The 27,729-nt window shown below is 39.6% G+C and overlaps 1 protein-coding gene across 5 annotated transcripts in view; it reads right to left on the bottom strand.

Annotated features, from left to right (window-relative positions):
• Positions 1 to 574: 574 nt before the first annotated feature.
• Positions 575 to 27,729, bottom strand: part of tcf12 (transcription factor 12) — a 100,759-nt gene continuing 73,604 nt past the window's right edge. For 3 of the 5 annotated variants that reach the window (XM_054770159.1, XM_054770163.1, XM_054770161.1), the window contains 13 exons: positions 22,236 to 22,335; positions 21,733 to 21,872; positions 18,968 to 19,109; positions 18,768 to 18,838; positions 16,374 to 16,518; positions 12,863 to 12,936; positions 11,127 to 11,198; positions 10,506 to 10,697; positions 6,061 to 6,169; positions 5,821 to 5,971; positions 3,901 to 4,130; positions 3,413 to 3,566; positions 575 to 2,305 (listed from right to left, as the gene is read on the bottom strand). In XM_054770159.1, the coding sequence (XP_054626134.1) occupies positions 3,424 to 3,566; positions 3,901 to 4,130; positions 5,821 to 5,971; positions 6,061 to 6,169; positions 10,506 to 10,697; positions 11,127 to 11,198; positions 12,863 to 12,936; positions 16,374 to 16,518; positions 18,768 to 18,838; positions 18,968 to 19,109; positions 21,733 to 21,872; positions 22,236 to 22,335 (1,569 nt within the window). In that variant the 3' untranslated portion in view covers positions 575 to 2,305; positions 3,413 to 3,423. The remainder of the gene's footprint in view (positions 2,306 to 3,412; positions 3,567 to 3,900; positions 4,131 to 5,820; positions 5,972 to 6,060; positions 6,170 to 10,505; positions 10,698 to 11,126; positions 11,199 to 12,862; positions 12,937 to 16,373; positions 16,519 to 18,767; positions 18,839 to 18,967; positions 19,110 to 21,732; positions 21,873 to 22,235; positions 22,336 to 27,729) is intronic. The other 2 variants (XM_054770160.1, XM_054770162.1) reach the window with 1 other exon arrangement.

Below are 27,729 nucleotides of genomic sequence, written 5' to 3'. Positions count from 1 at the left end.
AGTTGTGAACATCAAAGAAAAGTGTAGAATCACACCAGAGGAATTAAGAGTAGATACCAAGCAGACTGCAAAGGTCCACTATTGTATTACTTCTAAACCAAGAGCCAGTAATATAGGCGGAAATAAAATGTCAAACTTTAGTTTAAAAAAGATGGCACATTTATTGCAACATAAATGTTATATACATGTTTTTCTGTTGAAAAAAAAGACAGAAAATTCAAATTCTCGTTGCCACATTTTTTTTGTGATGTGCATTGACAACACCTCAAAGTTTGACACAAATGGTTCTCAATCAACAACGAAGAGACTTGTGAATGAATGGTGGGCTCATATAGAGGCCTTTTTTAGCTACTACACCATACGAGCAGCCGTGGGCTCCCGAGAAGCAGATTGAAATTTGCGGTAATAACAAAGACTTTATGGTAAGTAACCGTACATTTTACTATCTAATATAGTAAAATAAAGTAAGAAACTTTTTACTCAAAACTTTTGCTTTCAAAAATCTAGAAAGAGTAATATTTAGAGTTCAAGAAATATTCTTACGGTATTATTGTATAAAAGACTAACTACAGTGAAAAATAAGCCAAATGTTTTTTTTTCCTCCTTTTGATTTTCCGTTTTTCATATATTATACAAGGGGAACGTATCTGGGCATACAGCAAAGTATAACGTGAAAGAAATAAGAAGAAGGAAATATCAAATGAAGGAAATGAAGCAGGAAGTCACGTGTATAATATCCATAAAGGTGAATACACATGTGTGAATACTGTAATGAACAGCAACGCCACATACAGAGAGTGGACACACAAATACAAATAGATTCCAAATGTAAACTTTTGCTATGGCATCTTTGTTTTAAACTGAGTCCCTTTTTGCACAGAATACGCTCCATTCTGAATGTGGCAGCCTTGTTTGGGGTGTACATCATGACAGGTACAACAAAACATACAAACAATTAACTAAATGGGAATATAAAGCAAAGTCTTAAGACCAAAGAAAAATAACACATGCACACTTATAATAAAACATACAAAATAAAGCCATAACCAAAGACAAAAGACTTACTTTGTTCATTATTTGCGTACAAAGAAAAAAAAAAAAGACCTATTTTTGTGATAATTCAGCAACGTTTGTGAAATATCAAGTCTGGCTTATTGTTATAGGATGTAGCAAAATATATGTGAGGGTAGAAACTGAATGAAGTGACTTGTTTACAACCAAGCAAACAACAATGACATAAATGTATACCTGCTTTTTAAAGTTATGAGAAAAAAAAAGATAATCAGGCCAGAAGAAAAAGTGGTCGTCGTTTTTGTTTTTTAAGCAATGTGGTAAATTGATGGCTGGAAAAAACTACAAGCTGGGACTATATCAGCAACTAAACATAACAGGATTTGCATGAGTATGTCACTTCTTACATAGAACACTCTATGGCAGAGAACGCCAAAGGCAATTAAGTCCCCTTTTCCTTTAGTTAAGACACTAAAAATATGCAGGGAATGCGAATGAGATTTGATGTGTAGTTCTTTTTCCCTAAGGAAACAATCTGTAATGTAAAATGATGAAATGGGAGCTTTCAGTAAACTTAGAGTTTGCCATTGGTCTGCGACCTCAGCATAGTCGACGCACGCAACCTTATTAAAACTAAACAAACACAAACTTGTTTGAGGTGGAAGAATGAAGAAAATATAAAAATAAATAGATCATCTCCTTTTTTTGGGGGGGGGGGCTTTAGTGTTTTGCTAATTTTGTATAAACATGCCTCTAAAATGGCCAATAAATTAATTTTCCCCTCATTTAGACTTACCGGGCTAGAGTAGAGCACTCCAGTTTGTAAGAACGACAGTGGCAAACTATAGGTCAACTGAAAAGCTGCATACCGCTTTGAAACTGTACTCTATATATTTTCCCTTCAGACAATACACTTTGAGCTCATTAAGATAATAAATAGAAAGAGAAAAAAAAGTTGGTGTTACAATGCATTCGTCAATTCAGTTTAGGCACGAGACAACTTCCACATGGAGTCGGAGGAGATTGCGAAGTCTCTGATTGTTCAGAAGCAACACCTCCATGCAGATATGCATGATATGTGCTCTAGGTTCTGCTCGGTTTTGGGGGAGTAATTTGCACATGGGCCGCTGGGCTCCTCGTCAGTCTAGGGACTGGATTGTGTTAGTCTTGTGGTTTCGCTTCAGGTGGTCTTTTCTCCTCCAAAGTGGCGTAACAGACCGTGAGCCCCCCTCCATCACTGGGAGGCCAGGTCGCCATCTCATAGACGGGACTAAATGTTTGGGATCTCTTTGATCTGTCAGAGAGAAGAGAAATACTATCATCAGAGATGGCCCGCTTGTCATCAAACAACATGAAAAAAATACATTTATTGTATATTGGATATAAATAGTGAACACACCCACTTTTTGACAACTATTTCAAAAGGTTTGGTGGACAAACCATAGCCATGCTCAATGGTATTTGAACATCTGACATAATATCAAATCTGTAACCAGAATTTATAATACTTAGATGAAAATTATTGACAGTCAATAACTGCCTAATGTCTGCAGCCAATGGACATAACCAAAATCTGAGTTTTGTTTCTGGAGATCCGTTCCTAAGTCTTCACTGTAGACACCTTCACTTGCTGCTTTGTTTGGAGCTTTTGCTGCCTTCACTTCAGTCTTCGGTAAGTGAAAGCATTGAGGTCAAGCCACTGACTTATTTAATTAAGTTGTTTGCCCTCAAAAAGCATTTTTATTGCTTCCCTTTTATGTAAAATGATGTCAGACTCATTTGGTCATGGTCTTTCACTTGTACAGCGCTTTTCCACTCAAAGCGCTTTGACACTCTTAGCACATTTACGTACAGGAGCAACTGGTGGTTCAGTATCTTGCCCAAGGATACTTCAACACGATCACAGGAGGACTGAGGATCGAACCTACAACCTTCAGGTTGGGAGATGACCACTCTACCACCTGAGCCATTCCGCCCCCCTCATTTCTCCTCTCATCAAATAAAGCTGATATTTACACAGCGGTATGTTCACTTCTTATATCCACTGAAATCAATACTTTTTTGATCAGAAACATGGCAAATGATTTCTTTTCATTTAGTTTGTCTGCCACCCCCGGGGAGATGTGCAATCAGATGGTTGATCAAAAGTAAATAAATTGGCATGTCGGATGATTCATGTATTGATTTATCAAGTTAAATGTCCACACATTACCTAGTCCTACTGTAGCTTTGTCCAATGTGAAGGGCTGTTATGTTTTGTTGTTGTTTCATATGACATAAAACACACAAAGTTTGGCTTATGGACTGTTGGTGACAAAGACAGTTTAATGACACAAGGATCCTTACAGTTATTTAAAATAGACAATAAAAAGACTGCATGCAACCACAGAGGTGTGTGTACCTGTCAGCGCCTCAAAGGTGGCCCATGGGGTTGGATGTGTCCGTCAAACCTGGGTGGACCCCCGTGTGACCTTGTTGGCCTTCACCGGAGCCGCCAGACACTTTTTCCTCCTCTCTTCTCTTAAGGCAGGCTGCTTTGGGGTTCAGATTCCGCTCTGTAGAGACAGTCAAAAGATAATTCAAACATTGTTTTTTTTTAGTAAACTTATTGCCACCTGTGCTAATGTTACAATAGAGGAGTATATTGTGAGTCAGCTGGCCATGAAAGAAAATGGAATGAGCCAAAACTTTAGGTGACTCAGCTGAGGTTGCAGCCAAAGGGAGCAGAGCAAAGAGTGGACAGACAGATGAAAAACTAGGACATACTTTGTAAGAGTTGGCAAGCAGAGGACGTGTGACCAACTGTTCACTATTACACAGAATATAAATTAAGATTCACTGGGAATATTTATTGTAACAGTAAGATGAAGCATTCACTGTGAAACTGACCTCTGACTTGTTGCTCCAAGCTAAGGATGACAGCCACGGCCTGATGGAGGATGAGCAGTTTGGTCTGAGGTTTCTCGCTCTTCAGATGCAACTGGCACATGCGACCCAGCTCCTTGAAGGCTTCGTTTATGTCTCGCACCCGCAAGCGTTCCCGAGCGTTGTTGGCCATCCTCCTCTCTCTTTCCCGCTCTGCCTTCTGCTCCGGATTCAAGTCTTCGTCCTCTGTGATGCTGTGGGACACAAGAAAACACTCGCATTTTAGCCTCATATAGTATACATAATGTATAGTATATGGTCAAAAAGTAATGGTACCTCTGACCGTTACAACTATAAGAACTGAAAATGTAGGATATAAATACAGTCATGGAAAAAAATGATTAGACCACCCTTGTTTCTTCAGTTTCTTGTTCATTTTAATGCCTGATACAACTAAAGGTACCTTTGTTTGGACAAATATAACAACGACAACAAACATAGCTCATAAGAGTTACATTTTTGGGCAGTGCAATGCTCTAGCTATTCATGTAAGAACTTAAGTGATTTTGGTTATTATCGAGAAAACCATGGAAATTGCTAGATATCCACTCTTAAATTAAACTCTTATGAGCTATATTTGTTATCATCATTATATTTATCCAAATAAATGTAGCTTTTGTTGTACCAGGCATTAAAATGGATCAATAAACTGAAGCAACAAGAAAAGGTCGAAGAATTTTTTCCATGACTGTATAATATATACAGTATAACATTGTCGCAGCTAGGCTTTGCCAAGTTTCTTGGGAAGAACTGAGGAATTCCACGAAGGAATATGACGCCTACAACAATGCCTATGCGTCTCAATACTTTTATCCATGTAGTACAGATAGAGATAATATTTGTAATTAAATTTGATTTATGTTGATATTGCCCTCTTTTTACCAAGTTAATATTTCATAAATAGCTGGTCAATAAAAATAGTCCAGGGTGTACCCCGCCTCTCGCCCAAAGTCAGCTGGGATAGGCTCCCCTGTGACCCTAATTAGGATAAGCAGCACAGAAAATGGATGGATGGATAGATAAAAATACTCAGAATATTATTATTATACTTTTATGAATAATAATAGTAAACAAATATAATTGCCGTCATCACCATTATTATTATTATTATTATTAAGATGACATCCTTTTTTCCTAGTTGCCTGCTTTTGAGGGATATTATTATTAATAATGGATTTTTCTCAGGGATTATGTATAGCTATATAATAAATAAATACATAAATAAATAATTGCATTAATTAAGCAAAATTATACATATACTATATATGCTGTAATTATAGCCAACAGGGTTTTTTTTTTTTTTTTTTTTTTTAACATTACTGGTGAAATGTGAGAGGTGAGAGGTTTCCATATGTGAATACTCTTTATATATAACAACTTCATAATAATGTTTGTAATGCATGAGAAAGTGGAAAGGAAAACATAGCTCTCTTTGACCACATGCTGTAGACATTTATTAATAAACACAACAAAGGAGCAACAGAATCTATCTTGATATACAGGTAAGTAGCAAACTGCTTACCCAGTGTCAATACCACTGATGATTGCGCTATTACATGAGTTTCACAGCAACAGCTAAGGAGGGCAACCAACATTTTAAGGCACATGCAGAGGTAGATAAAGTTGCTGGATGTTGACCACTCATGTTACTTCAAATCCAGCTACTGCCATCTTCTGGAGTTAATAAAACCTACATCAGCACTATTACATCCGCACTAGAGACCCTGGTGGTTAATTGCTTTTGTAGCCCATGCACCCAGCTACCATAGAAGACTCTCGTTAATCGATTAGCATTTACACCAATACAAACTCTTTAAAATTGAATCATTACAGTACAGTCTTTAGAAAAACAGGACAAAATAAAATAGTAAATAGTATTTTTACCTTGTTCGTGTGCTAGCCCGAGGTGTTTTCAGGTCTCGTTTGTCACTTTCATCGTCTGACTTGTCGTCACCCGAGAGGCAATCGTTCATGTCATCCTTGTCCTGCTTCTCCATCTTCAGCTCCAAGGCGGCGGCCACCTGTCCAGCCAAGCCTGTAGCAGGAGCAGAAGATAAACTAAGTTAAGATGACGAGCCGCCATAAAATGAGTAAAAAAAAAAACATTGTTGGTGAGCATCAGACCTCTAAACGTTTCAACTTGATGGTTGAGTTCTGTGCTGGATGTGGAGCCGGCGCTTGGCAGACCTCCATGGCTGTTCAGGCTAGCAGCGTCATCAGCATGAGCAGAACTCTGCAACAAAAACAGGAGGCGCATTGTCATGACAGGAAGTTGACATCCTCTCCATAAAACAATACAGGAAGAAAGAGAATGGTTAATGGTTTAGGAGGCTCTGTCCATGCGGGAAATGCGAGATTTTTTTTTTTGGCGGGTTGAAAAAAAGCTGCGTCCATGCTGTGCCGGATTAGTAAATCAGAGTGAAAACAATGTAATACACAAGCACACCTACGTGTGGCGCTGTAAAAAACACACAAGCAGAACCATGTGGCACACCAAATCATAGAAGAAGAGAGAAAGTCTGTCATCTTCTGCTTTTCAAGACTTCCAAGAAGAGGAATTACTTCTGCGGGTCATTATGGAGTATACGGCAACAAAATATGAGGTGAATGTCGACTCGGTTGAGTCATGTGCGTGGAAATATTCAGCTATGATGTCGGTTTCTCTTTGTCAAAGCTCACTTCTGGTCACGTGATGGCGACGAGGCGGCGGTGAGTCGGTGATGTCATAGTTTTCGTACAAACAAATGCTTTGTACAATGCGTGAAAAGCTATTTGAACATATACATGGTTGTAGATGACCACAATGTTTACCACTGCTATGTGGGAGAGTTGCTCTATCCACAATTACTTGCAGATATTGAGATTTTCAGTACTGTTACAAACGCACAAAAAGTGAACAAGTTCCAAAATGAACTGCAACCAGTGTATCTGTGTGCACACAAAAAATCCTTGCAGTGGACATGCTGACGGATGCATCTTATCTTATAATATCAAAACTGATAAACTTATGGGAGGAATTAAGTGGATGGAGCCGTTTTAAGATACATGTTGCTCTCAGGGGCAGTAGTGACGTATTCAGCGGGTAAAGACATAATAACAGAAAATAACACATTAAATATACATATACATCGCCCAAATGGCGATTCAAAGCCTCAGTCTCCTGTGAGGCCATTGATGGCCTCACAGGAGATCACAACACTTGCGGCCCAGCCTCACCCAAACTCTGCCTGTAGCAGCCCGGCCCCGCAGGTAAATTGAGTTTGAGACCCCTGCTCTAAATTGTCCATAGGTGTGAAGGTGAGTGTGCATGGTTGTTTGTTTATGTGCCCTGTGATTGACTGGTGACCAGTGTATCCCGCCTCTTTCCCAAAATCAGCTGGGGTAGGCCCACCCATGACCCTAATGAGACATGTCAAAATGTCTTCTAAAAAAAACATGTATTTATAGAGAACACTTTGGGATGTGCCGAGTCACTGAAGTTTGCAATTCCAGACAGTATGAGACACAGATACTGTACCTTTCTTTGGTGTTGACTTTCAAAAATTTCAAACTAAGCTGACTGCCCAGTTAGGACGTATCCTTGTTGTTCTGTCCACATTCATAAGTGAAACACCCAGCATGCAGTACCACAATGTCAAAGACTTCAGATGCTCACCATATGTTCTGTTCTCTTTATATGTGCAAATAGAGAGCAGAAAAGTGTCACTAACATTGCAGGGTATCTCTCCACTGTTTCTTTTCCAAAGGCTTATTTATGTAATCCCATGTCACTGTTGGCCTCTGTTAACCCCTTTACCCCAAGACCCTCCCCTTCCTCAGTGCTACGCTAATCACTGCTGTGCTCTCAACAGGTGCCTAAAGGGGGGGGGGGGTCTGGCAAGAAAAGAAGACTGCCATTTTCTTGGCTGAGCCTAATTACCATACAGCTGAGGACCTCTGTTTGGGTGGAGGCATTGGGTGCAGACACACGCTCCCAAGCATTCAGATTTCCTTCCTTGTTAAAAAGAAGCAATAAAAAGGCGGGTGTCATCCAGACTAAAAGCCTGTGGCTGTGCCGAAGCTGGCGAGCTCGTCCGAGGGGAGCTCTTCCCACACAGGAAGTGCTGTGTTACTGCAAACACAGTAAATTCTATGTCGCAGTCACAGTTAAGCTCACTGCCGCAGCTCAGTGCTTAACAACTTAATAGTTCGTACAAACTGAGCAAACAACTTGCAAGGGCTCAACAACATCACAGCATCTATTTGGATTAGAAATGATACAACACACACAATTTTATCATAATTCAACACAAATATAACGGAATGTCATTCAAGTTTGTGGTGAGGAGTGGTAAAAACCACAGCTTGACTCTATCACAGTTTTTCCAAATACTGTATATTCATTAAAAAAAATCATATTGCAGTGACTCACTTGTTTCGCTGTAGACTATGGCTTATAAGTCAAAAGTATGCATAATTATGCACATTTTACATCAATTTTCAAGCATAAAAATGGCTAAATGAACTACGCATACAGAAGACATACTGTACTCACACATTCAAAGACAAAGGCCCGTGTATCAGCGTTGCCACGCCCGCTTATTCTAAGCAACTTTGGGCTTGTTTTTTTGTAAAGTTGTTAACAAATTCCTAAGTTCCCTGTTTTTGGCTTGTTTTCAGAGAGCTAGTTGCTTGTTTCTCTCGCGAGACATGGCAACACTGACACATATCTAATTTAGCATCATCATCATTGAACAAGTTGCAGTATTTCACAGGTTAGTCATTGTGTCAGAGAACTGTGTGTATGTGTGTGTGTAATTATAATGTACAAGTTCATACAGTAAGTAGTATTACTTATAAGCGTGTAGTAAGTGTATCAAAGGCAACAAACCATAGGCTATGGGCATGTGTGTGTGATAGTCTATATTATGTTTTCTTTAAGTCTTATATGTCTTATTTTGTCTAATATTTTGGGTTATACAAGTGTAAAGGTGACTATGGGGTGTTTTTTCATGTCTACAGGGCTCTAATCATGTTAAAAAACGTATTTAGAAGGTCGTAAACAGGTTTTCTATGCTCTAACTACAAAGATATTCCGTTTATAAATGTACTTTGCGTAAATCCACTTATCGCAGGTGGGTCTGGAACCAATTAACCGTGATAAACAAGGGAGGACTGAATATGGTGCTGTGACAGCAACTGTCCCACTTCATTTTTACTGTAAATGTTTTAAATAGCTCTTCAGTCTATTAAAATCGACCAAAGATGACGCATGGGTGAACACACCCTGACATACAGTTAGGCCAAGTATTGAGATTATCTGGATTTTATTTGTTGAATGTGCATCTTATGGCTGGACCTGCGACATAAAAGTGGCAATGGACTGGAAGAAGTTGCCAGATATTGAAAAAATGTTTTTACATTTTCAGTATTCTTTGTCATGATTAATCACCATTTGCAACTGTGTCTGAATTATGCCCATTTTTACTGTATTTTATTAATAAAAAGATAAACGACAGGACAGGATTATATATATTTGTATGTATTAACGGCTCCAAATTAACAGAACATTTAAATCAAGCTAAAAAAAATAGCACACATCTGAAAATCTATTCACATTATTACACTAGTTTCTTTATTAGTAGCAGAATATTTTAATCACACCGCCTTATTATGAGCAATGAGGGGTTGCGTTCAAAGACACCACATCATTTTAGTTGAATTGAAATGTTTTGAGTGTATTTTTGGGTTTTCCGAGCATACATAAATGTAGCAAATTGTACTTTCGTATTAAGGGTTACGAAGTGAGTGATAAGAATATCCACATGTAGTTTTTCTTTTTCTGTTTATTTCGACCACACATACACGCATAATAAAGATGTTGATGTGATGTTCTGAGTGTCCGTGAATGCATTTCTGCATCGTCTAGTGACAATGAGGAATTGTCGTTCTGATGAAGGGACTTGAGAGGTGTTTGTGGAGATACATATATGGAATTGCACCGCTGTTGATCTTTTCAGGTTAGAATAAAGGTATTAAAGAGCGTCAGACTGTGTGACTCTGTGGGGACACTGTGCCTCCGTCTATCATCATAACAGAGCGGCGTGGCTTGCCATGATGTGTATGTTTTAATTACGCAAAAAAAAATGTACGTAGTTAATGAAATACATAAACAGCCCTAATTAAAATATATATTAACATATATTAATCTCACTTATGAAAAACACACTTTCTTGTGTCACTTTGGGCAAAAATATACCCATTCAAAGATTCACAATAACAATAATTAAATGATCATTTGGGGTTTGACAGTATAGCAGAGTAAGCACAACTTCACCTCTAATGTCAGATTCAACTCTTGTGTATATAACAGATGAGCGCCTGCCAGCAATTGTACTTACGGAAAATATGTCAGGATTAGCTCAACTGCTCTGCGTGTGAAGTGTACTTTCATCACACGGCAATGGAATATTTTTGCCCAATGCAGGTAAACAGCGTATGTTTGTATTCTCTTATGCGTTCCAAGCACTTAACACAATATCTTAATTATGCAAATAGGAATATGTAAATGTTGTGTGAGGTCTTCATACCAAGGCAGCTGTTCGACTTGCAGCCAATGCAGAGGCTGGGAAACTTGCTCCGATGGCTGAGATTGGCCCATTTTGTGCCTGTCCTAGCAAACTGTGGATGTCACTAGGTAGATTGGCGGTGGAGCCCACTGCATGGTTCCTCAGAACAAGGATTGCATCATCCAGTCGGTCCAGGCGATCCTCCATTCGAGACTGAGGGGACCAGAGGGATTGTAGAGTGGAAGGTCAGGGTGTGGGAGAGGAAAAGAAGGACAGAGCAGCTTAGTATAAGCACATTAGGACACAAATTGAAAACAGTGATTGGACGGTGTGGACTTGAAAAGTGAAGATAAAGAAAATTTCAACACATGATCACATCAACTTGTGTGTGTGAAACTGAATAGTATTCATAAAGCGTGGATTTAACATCGGCAATGAAGCAGATTACGGCAAACAAGAATGGTTAATAAGACAACCTAACAATATAAGAATATGACAACAAAGGCAATAAAAAAATTTAAAGGTGAATTTCATTGTGAGGAATGATGAGTGCAAGTTGATTTTGTGAGAGCAACCAAAAATGGGGACGACGCATGGAAGATGTAATAGACAAGAAAGCTCTATCTGAAAGGGCAGTAGTACCTCACACACATCCTTTAAGAAAGACATGGCATCCTGAAGATGCTCATGTAACTGCTGATGAACTCTGTTTTTCTGGCAAAGTCAAATAAATAAGAATAGGATTATGAAAAGAGCAGAAATACCCTGAGAAGAGATTGTACTTGAGAAGAAACAGGATTTGCTCACATCTGCTGACCAATCACTTTGTAAGGATGAAAATGTTTTGGTGTGCGCAATTTTAAGATCTTGCAACACAGTAGTGGTTACTTTTTTGTGCACCACATATTTACAACATTCATATAATGTGTCCTGCGGTACCTACATTCCTATTTATTCCCCCATCATTTGCTGTCTTTGAATACATGACATCATTGGTAAAAGCTTGTATCTCTCTATTTCACCTTGTATTACAGTAGATCCCTGCTTTTCATGGGAATTCCATTTCGGACACACCAGCAAATGATTCGAAATCAGCTAATAATTGAGATCCCATATAAATCTTTATTTCTCACACTTTAATCAGGCCTGGGCTATGTAGCTAATGTACAAGACATCCATTTGCTTGGGGAAGTGCTGTTTATTTGCAATGAATTAGCTTGACATTGACATCTGTATATAAGACCAAAACAAACAAGAGGACATCAAACCAAACACGTCCCACACTCAAGATACGACCAAAAATAACACAAGTAACACATGTGCAACACACACAACACAACACACACAATGTAACCGCACCACATGGACTACGCTTTGTGGGTTATAAACGTGTATAAAATAGTATTGTTTTGCATGTGTAAGGGTCTATTACAATACTGGGTTAGTCCGTGTGGTGCAGTTACATTGTGTGCCGCACGTGTTAATTTGGTTGCACCAAGAGTGATGGAGGTGTTTGGTTTGACCTCTTGTCGGTTTGTGTTGTGTAAGTATGGGTGTAAATGTCACGCTAATGCATTGCAAATAGACATCACTTACTCAAGCAAGTTGAAGTTTGCTTCTGACTTCTCTCTCTGCAATTCAAGCTTTATGATGTAGCGCAAATTGGTTAGTTTTTCTCCCACTAAACACCATACGACCAAAATAGCAGGTTTTCCCACAAATAAAAAAGATTTGATCAAAAATATGCACATTTGTAGGGTTGCCAATGCTCAATAGGGAATATGCAGGTAGTAGCTGTATAACTTTGTATTGTATACTCTTGATAAATAGTTTGAAGTTAAGTGAAACTTGTTGGCTTTACAGCAAAGTTCTAACATTGTGTAATATGACCAAGTGTGTCCCAATCCATTAGCTATTAGTCACTTCATCTAATCTAATCCTCAACTGGCATGTTTAGACAGTTGCTCAGCCTCAATTGTCAAAGTCATGGGGCTTTCCAAAGTCCTCAGTCAATTTTAACTCAGCTACTTGGAAACTCTGACCCATATTTTAATTTTTTTGCCAAGATCAAGACAGTATGTCATCAGATGATTTGTGTACATCATCTCTTTGATTAAATTAAATGTCAGCAAAGGAATCTTTGAAATGTAGCTCAGCATATAGCTGCCACCAGCCCCTGGAACTGAACCCCTCCCCCAACCCCATCCTGACTGGTGGAGTGGAGGACAGATGGCAAACCCCAAGGGACAGGTATTGTTCAGTTTGGTTATCCTTCAACCCTCCCGGTCATCCTTTGCAGGGATCTCATTGTCATGCAAGCTTGGTAACTTATCTAAAGTGAGCTATCACATCCAGTTGAAGAAGAAAAAGAGGCTTACCAGTGAGTGAAGTGAATTCTCATAATTTGGAGAAGACGGGGTCTGTCCACTGGCACGAGGCCACTGGTTGGTACCTAAGCAAGAGACAGAGGTACACTGTAGACCGATTCTTGAGTGATGCAGCTGCTTCCGCTTCACATCAACATGGCTGATAGCTTCGCCTTGCGTCACTGACTACAACAACACAACACGTAACTGACACACACGATAACAGTCATAGCACGGCGACGTCCCAATTTCCTGGCGTCGACTTGATCTGCAGGAGATATTTTCATCATTAAGGACTCAATTGCATCACTTGCCAACGGCTAAACAGCACCCTGACACATGAGCTGGCCGGGTGTTTGTCTAACGCCCACTTCCATCTCCTCCATCTCCAGCTTGTTTAGAGAAAGGAAGGAGAAGAATATGAGCGGTGACAAATCAGACTTTTAACAAATTTCCTTCCCACCCCATAATTCTGTTTAAAATGCACATTTGAGAGATTACATTTGTTTTTACTGTCTATTTGTGAATGGTCTTAGTCAGGGTTGGTGATAAAGGCAATGTGTCAACCATGTAGGTTCAATAAAGTGCATCCTTTTTACATAAGCTTGTCATGCTTTCTGTCTCTGTCAATTTTTTTCTACTTACATTCAATTAAATTTTAACGACACTACATCAGTACAAGTTATCTCAAGGCAGGTTTCATGTGGAGCAGATTTTGGAACATGCCCCCTATACATGAAAAAGACCCAACAAACACACACATACAACATACTGACAGAAAGCAAGGAATATGTCGTCTACATCTACAGTACTTTCAACAGAACCAAGACTCAAAACAAGTTTTACCACAATGAAAAAAGTCCACATAAATGTATATACAGTCATTTCCGCTGTAGAAGCCGCTACACTTTTCTCACGCTTTATGTCTTTCTCTTTTCGGTGTGTTTTCAACACATAAAAACAGATAAAAAGTGCCAGCTCATTACTGCGCGTGTGGGACATACTTATTCCTCCTATAAAGTCGTCTTTAACTTTTATAGCTGTATGATGGTTATATGATTAATTCAAATGTTACTTGCCGGCACAGTTAATAAGGGGTCCTTAAAAATGTTTCAAACAAAATGTCCTTCAAATGTTCCAGTAAATGTCTCCTTTCACATGTAGTCCTTTGTCATCTCTTGGTATAAAAGACTCCAGACTCCTGAAGAAAGGATGAAAAAAAGCTTGAGTGTGGCCTCATCTTGTTGCCAGATGAGTGAGACACGAACCACACACATGCCTCTACTGACCCAGGGCTACAGAAAGACTACAGGGTTAATTACGCAAACATCTAATGTGTATGCTCTGCATGGGTATTGTGCTTAATGTCAGTGTTTTACTCAACCATTCCAATACAAACCTCACACGACAAATATGCATTTTACTGTATAAGTGACATTTGAATGCCACTGGTATCCTTCTGAGCTACACTATGACCCATGTACAGTAGACAGGTCAGTAAGTCTGCTGAGTCACAGCCACACTTTTCACCCGCTGGCAGATAAATGAGACCATTTGCAGCCATGTGTGTGTTGGGGAACAGCTGTCCACAGGGCAGGGCAACAGCTGAGGATGAGGGGAGCATAGGCAGAGACAGCTGTCACCAGTCCATTACCATACATGATACAACTGTCCATTAAAACAAGCACACTGGGCTTTCCTGCATAGTGTCTTCCCCTTTTTTCTCTCTCTTTATGTTACTACCCCTCCTCTACAATTCCTCATAACAGCCTTTTAAAGACTGTCTATCAACTGTACGGTCGCTTGTGTATTAAGTTAAGACTGACCGCATTGCCCATTTAAAAACAAGCCTTCACTGAGGCTAACACTAAAAATCTGTGTAACACATTACTATTACGAGCCACAGGCTGACTTTCATAAACCTGCCACTGTTTTGCCCAGTCCAAAAATTAAATATGAAGAGCTTTTCATCGATGTAATTCAAAACCACTTCAAGCAATTTTTTTTAATCCTTAAGCAGCTCAAAAGCCACAGCCTCAGTACTTTTCATTTTCATTGTTGTTCTGGGGCTTGTCATTAACATTTCAATCACTGCAAAAAAAAAAAAAAAAAAAAAATCTAAGCAAAAAGAACTGTAATACAAACAGTACGTGTCAACCAGCCCTAGATTTACAAGCATGAAAGCTTTGAGCAAAAGATGTCACCAGCAGGAATCCGTCTGGTGAAGCTCTGTGGACTCCGAGAGGATACTGGGCACAAAAATTCAGGTATTGACTTAAGATGCAAGGGAGTTGTTGGGGTACCTTGCACAACTGGCATCATAAGCAAGATGTGCAGATTACGGGCAGCTGGCCACTAAATCTGCTCGACACCTTCTCCTGTCTTTGCTGTTCACATTCACTTACAAATACTTTTGATAAACAAAACCGACAAATACAGCCCTAACACAGACTGAAAGAGGTGGATAAACTGCCCACCTGTACACAAACATAGACAATTACTATAGTGTAGTGGTTGTCATTTATTTTCTGTCATGCCCTCACTGGGGGAGAGAAATGTTTGCCCCCCCCCAACGATTTGAAATACCATTGAAAAACTGATATCTACTTATTTATCTGTACTGTACAGACTGAACTCGAAAATGAAATTAGCGAAATGCAACAAAATGGAGAGCAGTGAAGCATATTCAAGAGTCAAATTGCATGCTGAGTATGCCAAATTCATACATATTGGCAGATCTGCACTAATATTCAAAGTCCTTCCTTCCTTCCTCATCGCGGCCCCCCAAAGGCCAAGCACCACGACTTGAGAAGTACTGCTATAGTCTGATGATCGGTCTAATAGGTAACAACACATCAAAACATTTTAGGGAAGCCCAAGTACAGCGGAACCTCCAAAACTGAAAGCCCCCAAGGTTGTACAATTTGGAAAAAATACGTCTTTGGAGTTGTGCAAATACTTGAAGGTCCAAACATCTAAATCTTGCAAGACTTCAGCTCAGCAAACATCTAATGGGTAAATTCCACTACTGTGTGTTGTTTGTTCATTAGCTTTTTTGTGCTGCCGACATAGAAACGTTCAAGCGATGGCAAAGAGAGAATTTGTGATGATGACCATAAAAGGAAAGTTTTAACTTATGGTGACATGGTGACAGAAAAGGTCTCTGTCATGGCTGCTCAGGACAATATTGCGACATAAAAAAAGAATGCAAAAAGCAATATGTGAGCTGTGTTTAGTTTAGTCTCGTACAGAGACTCACCTCCGAAGCAAACAAATCTCCTGTTGCACATTTGTAAACATAAATGTATAAAACTAGCTTTAACTTTAACTATTCTCCAGTTATCTTATGTTTATGTTTGTATGACAGTTAAGAATGTTCAAAAATGTGATGCAAGAAGTCGACTTGACTTCATCGTGATGTCAAAAGTTTGACTCTGAAACAGACTGTAATTCAAGCTTTATTCAAGGATGTACCATGATAAGTTTGTGTGGATGACATCATACAGAAAGACTAGCATTCTACCTGGCCTTCCAGACGCATTGCCGGCAGCTGTCACCACAGTCCCTGCTGAGCCAGCGCCTGCTGTGGCTGTGAGAGGTGAAGGAGAACCCACAGGTGTCGACGGGTTGGAGGGAAAACTACTGCTTGTGTGGTCAGGTGAGTAGATCTGCGGAGCCAGAAAAATAATGGAGGCATCTTGAGGTCGGAGGATATTGCTTTAAACACAATCACATGTTGCACCATACAAAAAAAAGCCATACATTGGTGGGTATTTTTCAACCAATGGTGTAATGACAATGATGGCTTTAAATGATTCGTATACAAGATTTAGGCCTGTGTCTTGCTCACTGTGAGGTTATGGAAAAAGTGACGTCAGGGTCTCTGCCGGTTACAAAGAGTCAAATTTACTCTTTTAAGACAACAATGAAGACAACTTAAGACCCATTTCACTTTTCTGATACGCCATGGGATTCCAGCGGCTTGATGTATTTGTTTAAAAAAAAAGTTTATGCATGTTTTTTTGTGTTTTTAAGTAATGTTAATACAGTTTTAAGACCTTTCAAAATTGTGTTTAAGATGATTTTAAGAAAACGATTAGGGAGATTTTAAGAAAATGATTAAGCCTAAAATTCAAATGATTGGATTTGAGACTTTTTAAGACCTCATGGATATCCTGGACATGTATGATTATAATACAAATAAAAATAGGTTTGCCAATCTCTTGTGTAAGTAGAAAAGGCCTGCCTTGATTAGTTTTTATTAGTAATGTAAAACAGAGTTTAGGTTCATGTTTAATAAGAAGGCTTTTCCACACATTCCTTGGTTAAATGCATTGACAGTAAAAGACAAATTGCAGCAACATTATTTTGTCTGAGGCACCTATTTGGGTTACAGTGAGGACACAGAGTTTTACGATAACATCAATTACAAGAAGATTGTGTCTTCAACTCCCACAGAGATTTCATTTGTATAAGTAAATGCTGGATTAAAAGCACAAACACATCCTTGATTCCCCTGCTTTTAATCAGAGGATATTGTGCCATAATGGAACATGTTTCTGAGAAGAGGGGGTAAGAAGAATTGGATCCTTGCTAATTAGCAGAAAAAAAGATGTAGCCAGACTGAGATCTCTCCTCTAAGTAATGATCAAATTGAGCTGTCGGGAAACCATTTGACTTTTCTGGAAACGATAGAATGCCCTCATTATTAATCTCCTTAGTCAATCTTGATCTTTGGGCTTTAGTTTTTCAATCAACTTGGAGTATCAGGCAAGTGTAACACCAAGTGTGGAAAAGGATGGTGGGACTGAATGGTTATTTGAGCCTGTCTGCACACAGAGAGCTTGGTTCTTCACTTTCCTCTCCACTGTCAGAGATGCAATTCAGTTGAAAACTAAGTAGGATTAACAATGTGGTCATCACTGTGTCAGATACCAACAAGACCCAGCACAAATCCCTCAACATGCTGCAGTTTCTCAAAAGCAAGTTGTGTATAACTGTGACTTCTGACCAAACAATATATGGCCAAGGACGCGGCATTCAAAGCAAAACACGGCTCATTTTACTGGAACAAATGAAGCCACGCCTCATCATCAGTTACACTCCTGCAGGCAGCGAGGGGCCAATAAGCGCGGCCAATTTAGAAGGGCGTTGAACAAAAGCTCTACAAAGGGCGGCCCGTGGAGTTGAGCCACAGCAGTTATAAACTCCCCAGTGCCTCTGCTACACCCAACCACCCCCACCCTGTCCAACCGTGTCCATTTCATTCCAGCTTTGTCATGCTAATAGAATTGAGTCTGAAAATATAAAAGACTTAATTTGTTATTACCATCCCTAAACGAATATTTTTCACACTAATTCAGAATAAACATGTGCAGCCACTGCACTGGTGATGAAAAATTAACAATTTTCATTGAAATACAAATGTGTCATTTCACACATTGACTACATGCAAAAAATTATACGAATGCTGGAGGAGCTTATAAAATCAAAAGCAATATTCAGGACCAAAGCCCAATATGGTATATGAAGAGCAGAAATTCAAATAGTGCCACACAAGGGATTTTATGCCAGTTTAGCCCAGTCCCCAAGTGATTAACAGAACTTAATCACAAATATGTGTCTATCTTAAAAAGGTTGCAAACGTTTTACAAAAATTATGATTTTCATTTAATTCACACAAGAGGTCAGACAGAGTTGGAGAAAGGCAATCTTTGTGGATTATTACATAAAGGAGTAATACATCAGACAGTAAAGCTCTCAATTACACAGGCTTTGACCTAAAAAGAAGCACAATTGTTCACCAAATTCAGTTTAGGGCAAAGATTGCACATCTACACTAATCTAGTATGATCCTATTAGATCAGATATCACATAAAACCAAGCTTCCAGTTAAATGTGTGTGGTTGCAACTCACCGAGGCTAAAGCCTTGCCAAGTGCGTCTCCGGTCTGTGAGCTTCCAGTGGCGTTCCCCCGATTTGCAGCAGCTTCATAAGCACAGAGTGAGTCGTTCAATAAGCAAATGAACACAAATGAAATCAAATCATAGTAACCCTTGAATTAAGCGGATATTCAAATGAGCCACTACATTTGCATCAAAAGCTGCTAGAACATACCCATGACCCCATCTGCGTTGTTGACCACTGGGGTGTGTGTTGCAGATACGAATGGTGAAGTGGTTGTGTTGCTTCTGTGGAAGCTGGACATGGGAGGAAGACTGGCATTGATGTCTGGAGAAACGGAGTGTGCTGGGTAGTTCTGAAAACAGAACACATTTGTTTTGAAAGTTTACAGTAGGACAGATTTTACTTGTGTTTCTTACCCAGTGAGCAAAGTTAAAGAGAAAGTGGAGGAGGGATAAGAAGAGAACAAAACTGACATCAGTCAAGACGCTACTTGACTGATAAAGTTCAGACACATCATTTGGCACATACTGTACACGTCCTCCTACTGGAGGCTGTGTTAAACAATATAATCAAATAATATAATCAAAATGCTTACATTTAATCACAATATATATTATAACGTAACTGTGATGGAAAAACACCGGGGAACATCTAAAGCAGAATGGTCCAAGGTCATATGATTTGGAATGTGATTTTTTTTTTTTTAAAAACAGCCTTTCAGGGCGTACTCACGGCAGGCCATTTGTGCCGTGCTGGACCTGGGCGCGATTCCAATTCCCTCTCCTGGCCCTGCTGGCCTACGCTCACACTGAGCATTCATGCTATGCCCACTTGTGCCATCACTTCCCCGACTTTCTGAATTATTTTGAGTCACTCTGATTATTTCTACTGTGGAAGTTTCCGGCTGTCATTAATTACAGTTTAACCTCGGCTAGCGTATGCCCTGGTTAGAGTATTTTTAGGTTAACGTAAAAAATGTATTCAATTAAAAAATTCTTCAAATATTTAGCCTCAGTTCGCAAACATTTCCTGGTTAGCGTACAATATGGTGTGCATCTCGTCATGTTATTAATACACGGCCTGAGTCCAACTGTGTTCTTAACATATTATCACAAATTAACAGAAGTCTTTGTCCCTCAGCTCCGTTGACCGTCAATGATGTCATCAGGCGTTGACTCTTGACTTTTTGCCAACTAACAGTTACACCGCAAGTCTCTGCTTTTCTTTTGATTATGGCTGCAAAATAACCCACAATGGAGCCAGAGATAGTTGCAAGTACTGTCCCAGCATTTTGATAAAAAAGGGTGAGAAACACTATTGAATTCAAGAAATAATTCATAGCAAAACACAAAGGTGGTGCCAGTGTGGATCTCTGCTTGTCCCTTGCATAACAATCAAGTCTTCCATCAAGGTAGTGTCTGTATCCCTTTCTTTCATCATTTACGTATAGGCCATTTGAATTGTTTTGCGCATGCAAAACACTAATTGTAAGACTATAATTGTACATCTATAAAAAAGTGCTTTGTGTATAAAAACACAAGGTAACGCTACGTAATGGAGCTGCCACTATTGCTGCTGTGTTTTTGTTTTTTTAAGTTTGGAAAAGTTAATGCTAGCTGTAGGCGTTTGTTTCTATGTTTCTATGTGAAATCAATGCACCCAGGAAGGAAGTTCCAGTAATGCTTGAAAAGACCAAAATATGGCAAAATACTGTAGTATTACATGTTATCATGAATGTACCTGTTACTACATGGTTACAGCAAAAAAAAAAAAAACAACAACAACATAAAACCACTGCCATACAGTGGGATACAAATTTGACAATTTGTTGCTTTGTTGAAGCATCATCCATTTAATCTGGTTCTCCTCTGTTCTGGACTGCTCTGTCATTGGACCTGGGTATAATTCCAGCTCTGTGAGGATCACATCGTTCATTCATTCTCTTATCCATCTCATCAATTGTATTTTTAATTTGCTCAAAATTATACTTTCCTTTCCTTCTTTCTCTTCCTCAAGAGTGGCATCATTATAATCCAATGGTTGATATCATCCTGTAGTACCTCGGTATCATTGCCTAATGCTCTATTCCGCCCCCCACAAACAGCCCGCACCAGATGATCCCACACGGCAGTTAAGCAGGAGGACATAGGGCGGACCACACCCCACCCCCAGAGGCAGGGGGGCCCAGGGAGAACCAACAGCACAGAGCGTGATTGTACATTTCCAATCTTTGTTTGCAGGCCTCTTAGATATTGTCTTATTTGTGCTACAATTTCCTGCTGTTGCTCTTTCATCTCATCCTTCTAGGTGCAAAATAACATCCAAAATTTCTCTGTCTCCACATCTAATTGTGGACCCGGATTTACATTCTTCGAGTTGCCATATAATATAAATTCCTCCTCATTCAAGCCAGTATGGCACTGTTTCTGATTGTGGAGCCGGACCAGCATCATTTTGCATTTTGTTTGGCATTGTTGCTAGGCATCCGCTTTGAACTTTAGCAGTTAGCCGGTTAGCTGGCTTGCTAGCAGCTGTGAGCACTTGTAACTCGTTCATTTCAAAGAATCTGTACCTCTCGCCTAACCGAGTGCAAGTTGAGGGTGTCAGCAAGCTGTTCTGATCATGTGTTCCTGAAGTGTAGTCAGGAACGTACTAAAATAGTTCAAAACTCTAGTATCGACAGCAGACCTCTTGACATGTATGTCCTTTCCAGTCAACAACAACAAATACAAAGTTATGTTATGAAAAAAAAAATGCATTACTTTATGTTGGATGGTATGATGACCTGAGTTTGACCCTGGAGCAGATTATTTCTATTATTTTCTATTCATTATTTTTCAAAATCTGAATGAGGCAAATGTTGATTGGTATCACATGACAGACTGCGTTTAAATTCAGAGGTTCCACTGTATAATTGGTCACAAACATGTCATATGCATTGGTGTGAAGCAAGGGTCCCCAGTTGATTGTCTTACCAGACGGTCATGCGAGTGCAGGCTGCTGTAGTTTCCTGACTGTGGCATGTGAGATGAAGATCCTGCAAGCATCCCTCCATAGCCGGGCTGACTAATCCCATTGGTCGAGTTCCAAGGGTCAGATGAATTGTGGGTACCATCTAATGACAAAATATGTGTATAGATTTACACAAGTGAAGGCCACAGAGCGCAGTGAAGTATCAACACAAAACTCAATGAAGCCTTAAACCCTCAACACAGAATCATCCACCATGCAGGGTTTTATTTTTCACTGTTGGGGTTGAAACATGATCCTGGTTCTGAACACAGCTGAGACAATAGATAAGGAAAACAAAGAAGCAAGTTTTTATTTAATGTCTTGATCATGCCGGGTCAGGAAAATTGGAATACTGACCAAGTTCAACAATGCAGCTGCATGAATCTGTCAACATCAGACTGTCAATGCTATTTTAACTGATGATTAATTTTACAATTCTTACAACAAAAAATACTACCTCACTTACCAAAGAAAGTGCTGGCAAACATACTGCTTGAGGGCTTAGGAGAAGTGTAAGAGGGCGAATCTCTGTTGAAGTCCTCTGAGTTTGGAGATGGTGCGTACACCTGAAAAACACAACATCAGTATTATTAGTTATAAAGCAATTTATTGTTCATAGTACACAGAATAAACAGAATTCAAGTGCAAATTACAAATTGACCAATCCACAGTCACTCTGTGGGACTGGATGAAGACATGTTCAAGACCCTCTGCAGACCACAAGCTTATGGACCAAAATATAAAAATTGTGAGTTTGCTGGGTGAGATCCTATTATTGCTTAGCCCTTGAGCAAGGCATTGAACATCCAACTGCAAGAGAGTAGCACTAATGGGTGCATTCTCACTCTCACTCGCTTAATGCATGTTGATATAGTTGAGTAAATTTACTTCGGGTAGGACTGTCACGATAAAAAATTTTGCTGGATGATAATTGTCCCACAAATGATTGCCGATAAACGATATTACTGTCAACATTATTTTGAGATAATTTTTTTCATTAAAGTAATGATAAAATATGTCATCAAAATGTGAGTACACCGTATTGAAAGAAACTTTAATTTCTCAAGAGAATTTAACTTTGTATTTGGAATGTCAAGAAATTTTAAACAAAAGAAATTAAACAAACAAACAACATAATAAATTAAACAAACAAAAAAAGACAAAACTCAAATGGACACACAGATGTCACAGATGTAATTCCAATTCTGTTACTAGTAAGATATTTTAATGACACTTTAATTTTGTTTACGCAATTAGACAAATGGACAAAGAGCACTCTTATTTTGAAGGTCGGAATGTGTTGTGTGTGTGTTGAGAATGGCAATTGACGGTTGATACGCGCTGGGTGAAGGATAAACGTGCCTCTTGTCTTTTTTCACTCAGAACCTCCACGTCGTCAGTGGGTAATGTAAAATGGTCCTTACATTAAAGCAGTAAAACACAACACAGTGAAAATCTACTCATCCAGCCTGAGTCACGTACACACACAGCTGTACTAGCTAAACTAAGCGGACCCTGCTAGCTTCCATTCACGCGGCGTAACAGAGGAGTTTCCAAGGTTTTTCGCCGCCGTTTCGACCAGTTTAGTAGTGTTTGTAAGATCCCTATTATCAACCAGCAGTTAAGCAGCACTTCCAGTGCAAGCTCCCTAAACCATGACGCAGCACTCCGGGCAGAGTGAGGGGGAACTACCGCTGTCGCTATGGAGCCGAATATCCAAGCGCCAACGTGAAACTAACTTCGCCACAGTACACCGTGGACATGTCTACATGTTGGTGTTGTATTTTCTTCTTCTTGCGGGTAGCGCGAGTCGAATGGCAACCAGTTTTGAGGTGAATTACAGCACCTACCATGTTGGAGTGTGGCTCAGACTTACAAATGTGATACTGCAACCAGATCGGCCCGGTCTCATGGCGGAAGCCGATATTATCCGATCTTCACAAATACATCAGATCGGCAGCCGATCCCGTATCACAATATTTCTGATTTTGAATCAGTGCCACTTTTATTGTTTTGTCTGATACTGGAGAAAAATGTAGACATAACCCGGAAATACTCTGAGGTTCACATTGTGTGTCAATGCAGACATCATCTCATTTGCATATACACTTTCTTCATTCACTTATAGCAATGTTGTGTGTGGAATACACGTTTAATATGTGTAATGTTTTGTCGGAGTATGGTCACAGTACATGTTTCAGATGCAGCAAAATGCGTTTGGTGCACAATGATGTGTTATACTTCGGGAAACAGCTGAAACGTAAGTTCCACCGTTTTGTATTATTCATTTAATTGTCTTTGTCACAAACGTTTTCGTGTCACAAAATAACGATGCGGCAACGGGCTGAAATTGACATCAGATCATGTTTTACAAACAAGCACAAAGAAAGTATTCCATCGTGTGGCACAAGACACACACAGCCACCGAGTGCACACAAGAGTGCTGCTGCTGTGTGTGTGCGCTCACTTGCAGCCCCGCTACAACTAACTGAGACAAAGAGACTGAATGACTGACAAGAAGGTTCACTCACTCCGTTCACTCTGCTATAGAACCAACACACCCAGGTGTTGAGACAGATGCACAGAATGAAACCTCTTGTCATCCAGTCTCTTTGGTGGAGAGAAGAGGAAAATAAAAGCGCATGCACACGTCAATATATCGAGGCCGGCAAAAAACAGGGATTCTCCAATTGTGGTACACATACCGCTTATCATCATAATCATATTATATAATTAATATTATCATAATTATATCAAAATTGAGAACAGAGATACCATTCTTGGTCCAAAATGTAAGCCTACTGTAGTCTGCTGTGTATGTAAAATCTGTCTTGTACAGTAGTTCTGTATGTTTAGCTGCAAATGTAGACTTTAATGACTAGCAAGCAATCAAGCCCATGAAGGGAGAAGTGCATCAAACAGCAGTATTTGCATTTCAGATCAACACAGCCTCTAATGGAGGTATAATGACATCCGCATACTTGCACACTCTAAATGGCTGTGGCAAACTACAGCATTCCCTGAGAGGCAGAAATCAAATAAATGGCACAAAAACAATCTGCTCTTCCTTCTTTATATTTGTACCTGCAAGCGGGCGGTAGAGTAAAAGGAGAACACAATGGGCATGCTGTTGTATGGCCGTATGTGTGCCAAGGTGGTGGGAGGATCAAAAGGGACCGGGGGCCAAACACCAGCGATGTGGTCTCTGACTTCATCCACTCCATATGGAGGGAGAGCGGGTGAGGAAAAAGGGGACAGAGCACATCCAAGGGAAGGAAAAGATCGAAGGTCTGGATACATTCTCCATCCCGTAGAGAGCACTGGTTGACCCTCATCATGTCGCACTAATCAGAGCCAGACCTGCAAGCTACATTCCACCTGCTCATTCCCAGTAAATGCCCTCGTCTGTGCTCACTTGTAGGGTAAATTCCTCCTTTAATAGGCTCATATCACACCTTGGGCCAAATGTAAGCAGTGGAGAGCTCAGCAGAAACAGTCTTGTATGTATTGCTTCTTTCAATGTGCTGACCTAATTTATCGTTTTAAAGGAATCACAGAACCACCGATTGGTATGACAATGAACTTTCACCAGGACATTATGTAATTATTAATGCCACATCTACTTGCCTCAGTTTTTCACTTTAAAATCCATGCAGTACTGAACAACAATGGATGGAAACCAAGGGTCTCCGATATTTACTTCCTGGCATGTGGCTGTTAGTAGCTGTAAGTAGACACATTTTATTTGTATGAGAGGAGACTGATGGCAACAAGAGTGGAGTGCTACAACAAAGATGAAACTGTGGAGTATCATACTGCAATGCCTGGCGTTCAGGCACAGCACCACAGTAAACTAGTGTTTGCAGTTGTATGTGTATGTGTATTAATGATGTAGTATCAGCATTCTTGGAACCCCAGCTGACCAGGTACTTGACAAAGCATTTCATGGTGCCTGCTTAAGCCAATGGTTCATGGTTCATGGTTTTAATTCATCTTGAACATGCATACAAGTCAAACAGTTGCACATCACACAATACAGTTCACAGTTTTGCATGTCCAAAAAGGAGTAGGAAGAAGCAAAGCTTATTTAATCCTACCCCTCATCAGCTTCACATCAATTGCAATACATTCACTCACCTCTTTTTCTTCCAGGTATGCTTTGTAAGACTACATGACTATGTAGTGCGATCATAACAAGGTTTTCACTTACTACAAGGAAGCTACAGGCTTAATGATAACTGATAGAATGATTGAAGAAGTGTTTGATTGATAATGAATGAGTGCAGACCATGTACTCACCACAATGAAGAGTTAATAGTCAGTATAGTAATGGTTAGATGTTGTGTTGTATGTACACAGTGGTTCAGGTCTCTTCTTCTTTGTATTTTGTGAACATCAACTGCTTGTACTTTTTATTAAAATCGCTCATTGTTGTGCATTGTTTGAGTTCCTTACTCAATCCGTTCCACAACTTGATTCCACATACAGAAATGCTGAAAGTTTTCAGTGTTGTCCGTGCATATAGGTGTTTTAGGTTAAATTTTCCTCTCAGATCATATTTCTCCTCTCTTGTTGATAAGAATTGTTTTACATTTTTCGGTAGAAGGTTATTGTTTGCTTTATGCATAATTTTAGCCGTCTGAAGGTTTACTAGATCCGCAAATTTTAATAATTGTGATTTTATAAATAAGGAATTTGTGTGTTCTCTGTAGGCAGCATTATGGATGATCCTGACTGACCTTTTTTGTAGCACAGTTAGTGGCTGAAGTGCACTTTTATAGTTATTGCCCCATAACTCGGCACAATAAGTTAGATATGGTAATATCAGTGAACAGTAGAGCGTATGTAGTGCTTTTTGATCAAGGACAAATTTAGCTTTATTCAGTATTGAGGTGTTTCTTGCCACTTTATGTTTTACATTTTTAATGTGAGATTTCCAGTTCATCTTCTCATCTATTATAACCCCGAGAAATTTATTTTTGTTCGCCCTGTCAATGTCTACCCCATCAATTTGTATTTGCTGGTACGTTTCTTTTTTACACTTACCAAATAGCATTACTTCAGTTTTACTGAGGTTCAGTGATAGTCTGTTTTTATCAAACCATCTTTTTAGTAGAGTTAGTTCATCTGTGATGTGTTGTACTAGCTCTGGTGTGCTGTCTCCAGAACATAATGCGATTGTATCGTCTGCAAATAATACTAGCTTTAGGTCTCTTGGGACTTTACAGATGTCGTTTATATATAGATTGAATAGTTTTGGTCCTAGAATTGACCCCTGGAAATGCATCAAGAGCAAATAGAGTAGGTGTCGTGCAGTCGAAAAAAGGCATTTTGCCATTGGTGGTGTAGTGGTTCACAAAACTGCTTTTCATGTATCTGGTGTCGTATTGATTCACACTGAAACTCCTATTCACAATAGCGACCAATGCAGGGTGCAGTCTACATATGTTAGCTGGGCTAGGTGCTGCCATTACACTGAATAGGACATGTATTGTAGAAAACTGATCGGTGGATTGTATTTTCAATCATGCATCAAACAAACATGATAATAAGAGAAGAGTCCGGCAGTAGCTGTTGATGGTAACACATAAAAGACATCTAAGACACACTGGTACAAAAAAAGATGCCTATTGGACAATTTCAGTAAGTCATGTAATCGCTCAGGATGAGCTTTTATTATCTCTGTAAGCTTTGGTGACCACAATAGTTGAAATGGTTTTCATTTTATGGCTTGTCACTAAAGTGATGGAAAATATGCTAATTCAATTCACACACATGCACTCGCACAAAACATGTAAACGTGATATAAATGCAGGACACGGCTCGAGTGAGACTCAGGGTTGCTTTGCCGAGCGAGCATGACTCCTGCATGTTGTTGTCAGGGTGTGTAATTAAAGTGCTCCAGTAGGGGTGGAGCTCTCTTGGGTCTTCTGGCTTACACATGTGAGTGGCTGTGATAT

Source organism: Dunckerocampus dactyliophorus, chromosome 3 (genome assembly GCF_027744805.1).
Source record: "Dunckerocampus dactyliophorus isolate RoL2022-P2 chromosome 3, RoL_Ddac_1.1, whole genome shotgun sequence".
NCBI lineage: Eukaryota > Metazoa > Chordata > Actinopteri > Syngnathiformes > Syngnathidae > Dunckerocampus > Dunckerocampus dactyliophorus.
The sequence above is the reverse complement of the archived record's forward strand: the minus strand, read 5'-3'. Positions and strand labels throughout refer to the sequence as shown.